The sequence below is a fragment of the Drosophila teissieri genome, chromosome 3R (genome assembly GCF_016746235.2).
Source record: "Drosophila teissieri strain GT53w chromosome 3R, Prin_Dtei_1.1, whole genome shotgun sequence".
NCBI lineage: Eukaryota > Metazoa > Arthropoda > Insecta > Diptera > Drosophilidae > Drosophila > Drosophila teissieri.
Genome location: NC_053032.1, coordinates 14,013,982 through 14,026,114, shown reverse-complemented (window position 1 = coordinate 14,026,114; position 12,133 = coordinate 14,013,982). Strand labels below are relative to the sequence as shown.

General features: G+C 46.3%; 3 protein-coding genes across 5 annotated transcripts; 1 reads left to right on the top strand and 2 right to left on the bottom strand.

The window, feature by feature from the left end:
• Nucleotides 1-120: 120 nt before the first annotated feature.
• Nucleotides 121-5,683, bottom strand: LOC122618831 (xanthine dehydrogenase). The gene is made up of 4 exons (XM_043795419.1): nucleotides 5,440-5,683; nucleotides 1,890-4,490; nucleotides 324-1,637; nucleotides 121-258 (listed from the first exon to the last, which is right to left on the bottom strand). Exons 1-4 carry the CDS (start codon nucleotides 5,479-5,481, stop codon nucleotides 208-210), a joined length of 4,008 nt encoding a protein of 1,335 aa, XP_043651354.1. The 5' UTR covers nucleotides 5,482-5,683; the 3' UTR covers nucleotides 121-207.
• Nucleotides 5,684-7,096: 1,413 nt separating this feature from the next.
• LOC122621307 (cytochrome c oxidase assembly protein COX20, mitochondrial) lies at nucleotides 7,097-7,832 on the bottom strand. The gene is made up of 3 exons (XM_043799138.1): nucleotides 7,695-7,832; nucleotides 7,438-7,625; nucleotides 7,097-7,374 (listed from the first exon to the last, which is right to left on the bottom strand). Exons 1-3 carry the CDS (start codon nucleotides 7,722-7,724, stop codon nucleotides 7,260-7,262), a joined length of 333 nt encoding a protein of 110 aa, XP_043655073.1. The 5' UTR covers nucleotides 7,725-7,832; the 3' UTR covers nucleotides 7,097-7,259.
• Nucleotides 7,833-8,107: 275 nt separating this feature from the next.
• Nucleotides 8,108-12,094, top strand: LOC122622104 (traB domain-containing protein). 3 transcript variants are annotated; one of them, XM_043800288.1, is made up of 5 exons: nucleotides 8,108-8,333; nucleotides 8,591-8,824; nucleotides 9,898-10,577; nucleotides 10,635-10,754; nucleotides 10,816-12,094. In XM_043800288.1, the coding sequence occupies exons 2-5, from the start codon at nucleotides 8,692-8,694 to the stop codon at nucleotides 11,479-11,481; spliced, it is 1,599 nt and encodes a 532-aa protein (XP_043656223.1). In that variant the 5' UTR covers nucleotides 8,108-8,333; nucleotides 8,591-8,691; the 3' UTR covers nucleotides 11,482-12,094. The 3 variants fall into 3 exon arrangements, with proteins under 3 accessions (XP_043656223.1, XP_043656224.1, XP_043656225.1); XM_043800289.1 differs by lacking the exon at nucleotides 8,108-8,333 and adding an exon at nucleotides 8,373-8,524; XM_043800290.1 differs by lacking the exon at nucleotides 8,108-8,333 and adding an exon at nucleotides 8,451-8,529.
• Nucleotides 12,095-12,133: the final 39 nt, after the last annotated feature.

Sequence of the window (12,133 nt, the reverse complement as noted above, 5' to 3'; positions counted from 1 at the left end):
GGTATCAGATAGTCGGGGAACTCGACTATAGCGTTTTCTCTTGTTTTTTAGCTCCTCTCCATTTTTGTTCATACGAGTACAAAAACAAAACACTCCAAAAATTTCAATTTCAAAAATTTACTTCACTATATATGGATATAAACAAATTTACAAATAAAATCGTCATTTCAAATGCATAAGCAATCTGCTACAAACAATAAAACAATTTTAAGGCACAATGTTCCACGGCGTAAATGATCCTGGTTCGGGTATATCAAGCTATAATAAAACAATTGTAGAATGCGTTAGTATTAAGTTGTTAGCTCTTCCTAGGAATTACTTACCAGTTTGGTGAATTTATCCTGACAAGCAATGCGAATGCGGGCCGAGGTGGACGGCGCCTCCAGTGGGAAGTCACCACTCAAGCCCTGATCCTCGCGAGCAGCTGCAATGGCCTCCTTGATGGCAAAGAATGCAGAGGATCCTATGAAGAGAGGGGGCTCTCCCACTGCCTTGGAGGAGTAGACTGCCCGAGGATTGGGGGCACCGGTCAGTAGGCTGACATTGAACTCCCCGGGAATGTCGGCGAATCCTGGCAGCTTATACATGCCCGGCCCCCTGGAGTAGAGCATGCCTTGCGGGGAATACATTAGCTCCTCCAGCGTGAACAGTCCATAGCCCTGCATGAATGCACCCTCGATCTGACCAATGTCTATAGCCGGATTCAGGCTAGAGCCAATGTCCATGACGATGTCCGTGCTGAGCACCTGGTGGTCGCCAGTCAAGCAATCGATCTCCACCACAGTGACTCCCACGCCATTCGTGAAGTAGCTGTAGGTGCGGGCATTGGGATTGGTCTCCGGGTGATATCCGATGCCGGGCATGGCGTAGAATCCGGTGGCCGAGAGACTGACCCGATCGAAGTACGCCTTATTGATCCACTCCTTCCAGGTGCCTCCAGGCAATGCCTCCTTGATGGGCGCCAGTCTTTTGTTCAACTTCTCACATGCATCCAGTACGGCCATTCCGTTCAGATCGGATCCCACACTCGCCGCAGTGGGTGAGGTGTTGGGCACTTTATCCGTGGCCGTCTCCGAAATGTGAATCAGTTCCGGCGGAATACCCAGCGCCCTGGCGGCGCACTGAATCATCTTGGTATTCAGACCTTGTCCGATCTCAACTCCTCCGTGGGAAAGCAACACGGACCCATCTCCATAGATGTTGATCAGCGATCCCGCTTGGTTCAAGTGCATCACACCAAATGCGATTCCATACTTGGTGGGCACCACCGCCAAACCACGCTTCCGCCAGCGATTCTCCCGATTGAACCGAGCAATCTCCTGGCGCTTCTCGTCATATCTCGCCTGCTTCAAGCAATCCTCCAGACACCGCTCAATGGGGAAGTGCTCCAGCTGCTGGTGGTAGTGTGTGTAGTCTCCCGTTTTGTAGAAGTTAAGCCGCATCACATCCACCACGTCGCGACCCACTATCCGCGCCACATCCCGGATGATGTGCTCTCCGGCGTACATGCCCTGCGGACCGCCAAAGCCGCGGAAGGCGGTATTCGAGGGCAGGTTCGTCTTGCAGACCCATCCACCCACTCGCACGTTGGGAATCCTGTAGCAGTTCTCGAAGTGGTACATGGCGCGCTCCAGGACCTGAACATTAGTTTAAAATGTAAGTTAATTTTTAAAAGGTATTAGATTACAATATACAAGGTTAATCTAATCCTAGTGCCAATATTCTTAGAAATTCAGAAGTGTTTTCACTCAGGATTAAAAACCCATCGGGGTTATAGCAATTCCCACACAAACCAGATGTTCCATAGAAAAACACACATGGACTTCAAAGCAAACATTGTGGGCATAACGAATCTACATATGGTTTCTACCTAAGCGCAATACACTTACCGAAAATGAGAGATCCATGGACCAGCCGGCGTTGTTGTAGCACTCGATGTCACAGGCAGTGATTAGACCCTCCTTGGTGAAGCCCACTTTGTATTTGAAGAGGAAGGGATGCCTTGTGCCGGTGATGAGCATGTCCTCGTCGCGATCCAGCATGCAGCGCACTGGACGACCCATTCGATAGGCGGCCAGGGCAACGGGAAGGGCCACGGAGATGCCTCTGGACTCCTTGCCACCGAAACCGCCACCTAAGCGCTTGGCACGACAGACCACACGATGGGCAGGAAGTGCGGTCACATGGGCCACTAGTTTTTGGACCTCCGAGGGATGCTGCGTAGAGCAAAAGAGCTCCAGCTCATCGCTGTCGCGAGGAACCGCCAATGCGGCATGGGTCTCCAGGTAGAAGTGCTCCTGTCCGCCCATTCGGCAGGTGCCCTCGAAAGTGTGATCCGCCTGGGCTAAGGCCTCCTCCACATTGCCCTTGGTCACGAATCGGGGATAGTCCGGGAAATAGGACTTGTGCTCGATGGCCTGCTCTATGGTCACGATAACCGGGCTCAGCTCCTCGTACTCCACTTTCACCAGGCGAGCGGCTCTTTGGGCCAACGCCTTATTATCGGCAGCTATGGCGCCCACAATCTGACCATAGCAATGAACCTCTCCAGCGGCGAAAACGTGCTCATCATGGAACACGGGACCTACTTCGTTCTCATGCTCCGTTAGGTCCTTGTAGCAAAAGAACTGATGCACTCCCTCCATGGCTAATGCTGCACTGGCATCCAGCTTAGTGATCTTGGCGCGTGGCTTGGTACTTAGGACAAAGGCCAGATACACTTCCCCATCCATGCGGGGAATGTCATCGGTGTAGATGGCTTCTCCGGTGGCCTGTTTCAAAGCAGCCGCATGGACTTGGGGTCTGCCAATGGGATCACAGGTGGGTTGATCGCTGCAGACGCGCTCAAAGAGCTGGGCACTCTTGAGGACTGGTGTGTGGAATATATCGGCACCACTTCGTTCCTGCGAAGGCACGGCATCGGAAGATGTGATCCCCGACTTGCTCAACTTCAGAGAGATGGCCAGATAGGCCTTGAAGAACAAGCTCACCACCAGAGCTCGACGATAGGCGATCATGCCACCAGGGGCAGAGGCAGCCAAAGGCAGCTCCGTGCACAAGCTCTCCGCCACGCGCTCCACGAGCTGGTGGCTCCACTCCTGACCAGCCATCAGTTGCGAAGTTCGAGGAGCCAGCACTGTGGTGGGAGCCATTCCACCGAAGGCCATTGAAATCTCCGCCACAATGTTGGATTTGTACTCAAAGCGAACGTTTATGGCGGCATTTACGATGGCTATGTCATCATCTCTCCTCCTGGCCTGCTTGAAGGCAACGATATACTGATCCGGAGTGGTCTTCTGGAAGTGGATGCCCAGCAGCACCTCGTGGGCTTCGATAACATTCCTGCGATAGCCAGTGAAGAAGCCAGTTCCCATGTGAACCGATCTCCTTTGGATCTTTCCATCCACAAAGCTAGCCACCTCCAGTTGAGCTCCTGCTGCCGAGAGCACAGGGTTCATATCGGAAATGGGACTACCAGTCATGATGTTTCCACCCAAGCAGGCGACATTGCGGATCTGCTTTCCGGCAAAGTAGTGAAGCATATCCACGGCGCACTGGAACAACCTGGTCTCCGATTCCGGCAGCTGCTCGATTCTCTGCCGGAGAAGTGCATCGATCTCCATCAAACTGACAGCCGCGCCGAAGTAAATGCCATCCTGGGACTCATTGATCTCCAGCAGCTCATTCACCTGGGTGGGATTGATGAGGTGCGGGTAGAGGAAGTGCTTGAACTTGACCTCAACGCCCACTTCCGTGTTGCCCACCACCAGCTTAGCAGCCGGATGCTTGGCCTTCAGCTGAAGGAGCTCCTCCAGATTGGTGGGACGATACCACGTCACCCTGTCCGAGATGAATATCAAGCTCTGCGAATCGAAGGCGTCACTCAGCTGAAGTTCCGGTGGGAAGATGGGTTCCTGGCTGGGATCCAAGGGCTGGAACTCGCTGCGCTCGAAGAGCTTGTCATCGGTCTCCGAATCGGTTCCGCAGCCCTTTCCACTAACCTTGCAGCACTTCTCGCCCATTCCGCAGGCGAACTCCTTGGTGAAGGTCTTGTAGCCCTCGAGGATGGGTCGATAGCCAGTGCAGCGGCACAGGTTGCCCTGGAAAGCCACCTCCAAGTCCCGCATAGACGGTTGCTCCGCGTTCCGGAGCAGTGCGTACATGGACATCACGATGCCAGGGGTGCAGAAGCCGCACTGCGATCCGTGTGCCTTGGCCAGTCGCTCCTGCACCGGATGCAGGCGGGTCTTGGTGCTCCCGATGCCCTCCACCGTGGTCACCGCACATCCGTGCATGGCGCACACTGGCGTGAGGCAGGCGTTGACCGCCAGGTGACGAATCTTGCTGGCCCGGCGGTCCAGGCGGGACACCATCACGGTGCAGGCGCCGCATCCTCCCTCCGCACATCCCAACTTGGTTCCACACAGCCGCAGCTTTTCGCGCAGAAATGTGAGGAGCGTGCACTCCGGATCAGGAGCCACTTCGGTGACCTTGAATAAAGAACGTAAATATATTAAGATGAAAATATAAAAAGGAGTAAATGAAATTAGTTATTTCCATTGATCTGCATTTATTTGGAACAATTTTATTTATACTTTGTGCTATATTTCAAAAAATGTTCTTTCGGCACCTGCGTGTTTGTTTATCTTACGTATTAAATAGTTACTGCATTCAAAATATGTAAAATATTGAGCTCAGGGATCGCTTTTATCTACTAGTTCTGTGTTTACGAAGCCCAGTGAGCTGTAATCGTAATATTTATAGGTATAAAGCAATTGTTAGCGAAGCCAGTAGATTTGATTAAACTTAAAACAGCGAAAGTAATCTCTGATCTGCCAGCCCTGAGCAAACAAAGTATACTATCTATCACTATCAAATGCCGGGCGCACGAGCAACAGGTTGTTTATTTATTATATACGAGTAGTTTACTTGTGCGCAAGCTGTGGGCGCAAAGTTAAGAACTCTAATTGCACTTCACCAACACCAGATGCTAATTTGTGGCAGCTTTATCTGAATAATCCAGCCGAGCTTACTGGATTGTGCGCCAACGTGTTAACACTGCAAAGCCAGTCGGAATTTACGGATTAGAGGGCCCGGCTATCTGGCAGACCCACATGTCTATGACGATCCCACCTCACCCAGTCCGAGTAGCACTGTTCCCAGGCGATTGGCAAATGCAACATCTTGATCGGGTGATAAGGGGCCACCAGCAAACAACGAGACTCCTCATGGGGGTCAATTGTTATCACTATATGCTCAGCAAATACTATATATACTCGACACACTGAATTGAGCAAGAAGGCGAATTCCATCGAGTGCCAGTTAAACGCAATTAGGGCAATAAAACAATAAAGGGAAATCGATATAGGAGTGGGCTAACTTTAATGCCGCTCAGAATAAGACACGCAAGGCAAAAGACATCCGAGTATCTTTAAGTACCTTCTTTCCATTCACGAAAAACACCAAAACCGAGTTCGACATCGTGAAGTGCTGTATCTGTATCTCACAGTATCTCAGTACCAATGCCTATATAAGTGATAGCCTGCAATTACGATTCGTTTACATATATGGGGAGGTTCGTTCTTTGAATGTAAAGCGAAAACAAGTTTTTTTCAAAATTAGAACCGACAACCTCATGCGCCGCCGATTAAAAAACACAACCGCCTCGCGCCGTTAACGAAAACGTAATGAATGTGCCAACAGCCGAGCAATCCATCCAAACGCCGACTTTTATTTTTGTGAGATAAGACGAGTGCCCGACGAGTGCAGGATCGCCTACATGTGCGTGGAAATAGCCATGTCTATGGGCGTCGAGCAGTTCGACGATCTATTATCTCGGATTAGAGCAGATACTCTTCCAAGATCGGTGTGGTCAGGTAGGAGGGAAATCTAACAGATAAAACCCTACTGATCTCTATTCAATATGAAAACTGCAGCTTTTCTATCTTGAGAATTATATATTACTTCTTTTCGCATTGAATTACTTTATGAATTATGAAGAGTAATGAGCTGCACTAAATCATCTTGTTATTCACACCTTATCCGATCCTAACTCTTCCGCAAGGTAGCAACACGGACTCATTAACATAGATGTTTATCAGCGAATAATAAAAGAAACTGCCAACCTTAGTTACCATTGTTTAAAGGAAGTTAAAAAGAATCTGGCAATAGATTCCAAAACTAACTTCAAATGTCGCTCGAGTATCTTTAAGTACCCAAAAATCACCGATACTGAGTTTGACATTGTATAATGATTTATCTTCATATTGCAATATCTCAGTTTCACCGCTTATAATGGAATCTGCAACAATGAGGGATACGTTTTATTAATGCCGATTAAAAAGTAAAAAACAAAAATATTTATATTAGTGTTTCCTCAAACTAGATGAATAAAAAACATTTCTATAAATCTATCTTTATCTTGCTAGCTACATATACATACATAAAAACATCTTCCAGATCTATAAATAAAGTTGAATACCCATATTTCCGAAAAACGTACATTTACTGCACTTATTTTTTATACGTTTAATTTAATATTGTTTTATTTTAGAAACTTCGAAGACCAAGAGCTATTTTTACAATTGTTGTCACATCTTCAAAATTTAAATGGTAAATGGCAATTTTAAATGGCTTTAAATTAGTTAAAAATAAAACTTCTTGTTACGTACTTTTATACCCTAATATTTTGCTTGTGAAACGACTCTCACTTAAGTAAAAAGTTATTAACTAAAGTTGTAAAAACTTTTCGATGTTTTGCAAAACGGTGCATTTAATAACCTATTTAAGCACCAAAACGTATAAAATGTACTACTTTTAAACTGTTTATTATCGCCTTTATGTAAATGTAAAAAACTACTACAAAAATAAAAGGCCGTTAAAGATAAACTGAAGATGAATCTAGGTTCAATGTTCTACAAAAAGCACAAAACACCCAACAGGTTTTCGGAACCATAATAAGTTTCTACTGCTGACTAAAATGATGGATTGATTTCTGTCAATCCCAAATCAAAGATGCTGGCATAATTAATTCCTTAGGAGTGGCAAACAATCATTTTGTCCAATAAGTTGGGGCATAAAATACTCCAAGGTAAGATTTCACTTACAATATATATATAATATATTGGCTACTATAAAGCTGTTTGGTAACAAAAGGTAGTTTACAACACAAGGGATTTAACAATACCAGAATAACTTGGTATCCAAGTAGGATAACAAACATCGAAGTGGTAAAGTGGTAATAAAGGATCTGACTTATGCTACGCCGACTTAAGATCTAAGTCCCTCTCGACTTGGGTGCCCTCGTAAAGGGCTTGTCGCCGCATCGCCTCCCGAAGTTGCTGCTGCTCGAATCTCCTGACGGACCACTGATACCTGCGGATTTCAGATTGATAGCAGTTATGAAAACGCCGCACGGATTAAGCCGCATCCACTTACCTGCAGGCCACCCAGTAGGCGATGGTACCGCAGAAAAAGGAGCCGAATCCCACGTGGGTGGACAGGTGGGTTCGCGAGGTGCCCAGAAAAGTCAGCACGCCGATGCCGATTCCACCGCTGATTCCGTAGAGAAAACTGTTACGAAAGCACGGGATCTGCGCCACATCGCGCCCGAAGATAACGAAGCTCTATGGGAGATAAAACATAGTTAGCGCCTTATCAACCACTGCTGCCCAATCGATTTATGTAATCCATACCTTGCCGGGTTCCTCGGGTTCTTCGGCCATGCTGCAATTGCAATTTTAAAAGTCGAGTTGCAAAGCAAAACAAAACAAAAGTGTGACCCTACCTAACTGATCAAAAATACCACGGGCATACTAGGGGCATTCCTAAAACTGATTTCAAATTAGTTATACTCTTCTCATACTCTTATACTCTTATACACCTATGCAATTAAACTGAAAATAAAACCAAATTTACACTTTATTAATTTATAAAACCGATACATAGCATTAGGCTTAATTAAAAAGAATGTGAATAAGCCTTTCTGCGTGCATACATCAATAGTTAAATTTTCACTAATTGGCGCCTTATCGCAACAGCCGTTAATCGAGCTTGAAATCGATTACTCTTATCTCGTAAGAGTCGCTCTTATAATTCCGTTTCAAGCATTAGGCAACACTGGTCGACGCTAGCAAGAAGAATTTAATCACAATTTAATTTCTTTAGTTTTTTGGGTTTTTATTTAAATTAAGAGCACGCACCGAATCAAAAACGCAATCAGCGCCAACCGAATTGAGTTTTCAATTAGCAGATAGTCGTCAATTAAGGGTTTAACCAATGCGCCCCAAACATCCAGCAGTGCAACAATTCCCACACTAAAAACAAATTTTCAGGTGAGTAAATTGGAAAACACAGAATGCCCAGGTGATTTACAGAAATTCTGAGGCTAATATATGAAGCACAAATGTGTGTACGTATGTGGCACAGACTTAAAAGTCAGTCAAGAAAAACCGACTGAACAAAATCATCTGGCAATGTACGACACGTAGGCAGAAAAGTGATACAAATTTGCAGTTTGCAGAGAGTAAGGCAACGTATTATCTATATACATGTCTCTGATAATCGCTCTTCAACTCTTGGTACTCCACAGTTCTTCACCAGATGTTCAAACGTCGCCTCGCCAGCAACCGAGACCGAATTTCCACTCGCCATCGATACTACCGGGCTTCCAACTGAACCCGACCCCCGACCATGGACGTATCCGCCTCCACGTCGTTTGAATCCTCGCCGGACAAGAGAAACAGCACCTACGTGGGCGACAACACTTTGTACGACAGTGCCCTGGATCACCAGTTGTCCACCACGGCCTACAAGTCGTGCAATGGTAAGCAGCCAAATCTATACAAAGCCCTCAAGATTCTGCTTAACAAAGATCAGCAAACGGAGGAACACGTCTTCCAAGCAAATCAGCCTTTCTTGTCGAAAAAAGAGAAGTTTCAGGAAGTGGACCTCCCTCCATACGGGCACGACACGGAAATGGATTACAAGTTAACCCAAATGGGGCATCACAGCGCTCCCTTCACTGAACCCGAGAATATAGGAGAATCCAGCGAAGGGAGCTTCCCTTCGAGAGCTATTTACCTGCAAAGGAACCTCTTAGATAAGCGCGACCAACTGGATCGCAAGGTTAAGGCGCTCAAACTGAAGCTCGTTGCCCTACAAATCCAAACACGCCATCAGAAGCAAACGATCACGAAACTTACGCTGCAGAGCACCCTCAAGCTGAGCTTCAGTCGGAGTATAAAGAAAACACTCATGGTCGCAGCCCGACGGAGTCTGCAATCCCAAGCGCCCGAGACGTTTCCCGATAATTTTATTTCGCAAATATTTGAGGCATTTGCGGAGGATGAGAAGCTTAGATATCATTTTAAAACGGTGGACTATGAACTGAAACAAATAGTGCAGAAAATGTGCATACATGCCTACGAAAATCAGAAGCCTTACCTGAAAGACACTCTCAGTGGGAAAGTTAAGAAGCTTAAGCAGAGGCTAATTCAAAAGTATGAGGACCAGTTGGACAGACAAAAAGAAAGTCAAAAGAGAAACGCTTTAGCCATGAAGCAAAAGTGCTTCGATCTGTTGAAACAGTTCCTTTTAACCGACTGTCTAGATCAAAGTTGCGGCGAAGATTATCTCAACAACCTGGAAATCCTTTATGAACAGGAAACGTTAAAAGAATAATACATATTTTTGTGGTTATGTATACCATCCATACATTAAAACTAAAATTCTTTAAACCTCTCAAATCATAATGATAATCTAAAGATTCCGACAATGGCTCAAGCACACCATCTTTTATACAATTTATATAATTCATTTATATTTTATGTTAAATATAAGTAAATTTTGTGTTAGCCTGGATCAACTAATTCTTTTTCATTTTATTTCAATCCACAGAGAGCCTTATCAGTGAACTGAGCCAGAATCCTCTGGGTCTCTCAAATTCGGCTAACAAGACAGCCAGTGCGGAATTTGGCAATGAATCGGCTGCATTCAAGGCCCTCGGATCCCCGGCAGCTTTCAACAATGCAACGCCAGCTCTCAATGCCAGCATGCTGCTGATTCAGTCGGAGAGCACGGACACAAATACCTCGCAGGAAGAGGTGGACCCCAAGTCACAACTGGCCAACAAGACAATATTCAAGACGGATAATCCCAACCTGTCAATTATAGAAATTAACGATAACTCGATTAAGGAGGAGGACCTCGAGAAGGTGGTGTTGGTGGAGGGCGACAGCGTGAAGAATCTTTTGAAGAAGTCGCCCAGCAAGGAGACTTCGGCAAACGCTGACAAGAGACGCCGCAAGGAATCGCTACTGCACACTAGCAAACAAAAGTTGGACATTTCCATCGCTGAAGCTTCGGCAGCCGCCGATGGTGATGGAGAGAAGCGGGATCTGGTGCCGGTCATCGATCAGCCGCAGACCAAGCGCGAAATCACAATCTACGATACCATTGAGGAGTTCGAACAGAATCTGCCGTCGACGGTGACGTTGTTGAACACGCCCTTCGGCAGCAAGGTATATCTTGTGGGCACGGCCCACTTCAGCGAGGAGTCGCAGGATGACGTGTCTTATGTGAGTTTCTTACTTAATAACTAATAACTGGTATTAATCTTGTATGCACTCCCACAGGTCATTCGCAATGTCCGTCCAGATGTGGTAATGGTGGAGCTGTGTCCATCGCGCATACACATCCTGAAGCTCGATGAGAAGACGCTGTTGGAAGAAGCCAAAAGCATCAATATTCCCAAGGTAAGAATTAATAGACTTTAAAAGTGAACTGAGTAACTGAATGTATGTGAAATCCCTCTAGATACGCGGAATTCTACACTCACATGGCTACATCAACGGCATCTTTTTCATCCTACTGCTGCAGATGAGCGCTCAGATCGCCAAGGACCTGGGAATGGCTCCCGGTGGAGAGTTTCGCCGTGCCTTTGAGGAGATTCACAAGCTTCCTGGCTGCATCTTACATCTGGGCGATCGTCCCATCCGCATCACACTTTACCGCGCACTACGCGCCTTGTCCCTGTGGCAGACCATGAAGCTAGTGTGGCGTCTCACCTTCACGGACAGCATTAGCATTGAGGAGGTAGAGGAGTGCAAGCAGAGCGATCTGCTCGAGAAGCTGATGCAGGAGATGGCTGGCGAGTTTCCTGCCTTTTCGGATGTGTTTGTGCGCGAGCGCGACCTTTTCCTATGCCACTCTCTGCAACTGGCTGCGCTGCCTCAGGCGGCGCCAGGTGCCCAACAGATCCGTCCGGTACGTGTGGTCGGAGTGGTGGGCATCGGACACGCCAATGGCATTGCCAAGATGTGGGGCACCGTGGACCCGAAGAAGATTCCGGCCATTCTCGAAATTCCGCCGGCCAGCCTGGGGCAACGCGTCTGCAAGTACACGCTGAAGTACGGCCTGATTGGCCTCGGATGCTACGGTGCCTTTCGTTTCTTCCGGCCCCGCCTGACCCGCTTCTTTTAGATGGATAGTGGACCAAGTATGAGGCGACTGTATACCCTGTGTCTGCTATGTTAATGATTTTGTTATTAGTGACTAACGAATCCCTGCTGATTTACCAATTTATTGTGCGCTGTTAAAGCGAATTAATTTTATTTTACAATGATGTTTTGATAGACTCGTTTATATACGAAATACATATATCCATGGATGTATATACCTACAAACACAGGTACTACCAAACAGGAAAGACCACAACACATAATCTTAGTTTCAAAGCACCCAGCACCACTACCCAAAAAATCAATCGGATTTGAAGAATGTTCCATTCGCTGATGGTTTTTATCAGTTTCGAAAACATGTTCCCAAATATCAGTTGTGTTACTGAACAAAATTCGATGATTAATTCTAAATTAAAAACAAACAAGTAGCAGAATCATAGAAAACCTATTCTTAGGTTTTATCACATTGTTATTGTCCACATGACTGTTGACTCAAAAGAACCACATGTATATGAAACCAAACTTTGAATAGTTAAGGCATTGTATTTCATGTTGTATGTACAAGGTTTCCTAGCAGGCCTGGCTTGTGTTAAGCTCGAGAATGAGAACTATTACATATAGAACCCGCCTCAGCATTCGCATTACTTTATCTTCCAGTTCTACTCATAGATGTT

What these genes read in the sequence shown, in the direction of transcription:
- LOC122618831 (XM_043795419.1), bottom strand. Translation starts at nt 5,481, where the DNA reads ATGTCGAACTCGGTTTTGGTGTTTTTCGTGAATGGAAAGAAG. An exon ending in CCATGGATCTCTCATTTTCG is followed by an intron (nt 1,638 to 1,889) that starts GTAAGTGTATTG and finishes ACTAATGTTCAG; the next exon opens with GTCCTGGAGCGCGCCATGTA. An exon ending in AGGATAAATTCACCAAACTG is followed by an intron (nt 259 to 323) that starts GTAAGTAATTCC and finishes GTTTTATTATAG; the next exon opens with CTTGATATACCCGAACCAGG.
- LOC122621307 (XM_043799138.1), bottom strand. Translation starts at nt 7,724, where the DNA reads ATGGCCGAAGAACCCGAGGAACCCGGCAAG. An exon ending in AACCCGAGGAACCCGGCAAG is followed by an intron (nt 7,626 to 7,694) that starts GTATGGATTACA and finishes TATCTCCCATAG; the next exon opens with AGCTTCGTTATCTTCGGGCG. An exon ending in GCCTACTGGGTGGCCTGCAG is followed by an intron (nt 7,375 to 7,437) that starts GTAAGTGGATGC and finishes TGAAATCCGCAG; the next exon opens with GTATCAGTGGTCCGTCAGGA.
- LOC122622104 (XM_043800288.1), top strand. Translation starts at nt 8,692, where the DNA reads ATGGACGTATCCGCCTCCACGTCGTTTGAATCCTCGCCGGACAAGAGA. An exon ending in GGCCTACAAGTCGTGCAATG is followed by an intron (nt 8,825 to 9,897) that starts GTAAGCAGCCAA and finishes TTCAATCCACAG; the next exon opens with AGAGCCTTATCAGTGAACTG. An exon ending in AAAGCATCAATATTCCCAAG is followed by an intron (nt 10,755 to 10,815) that starts GTAAGAATTAAT and finishes AAATCCCTCTAG; the next exon opens with ATACGCGGAATTCTACACTC.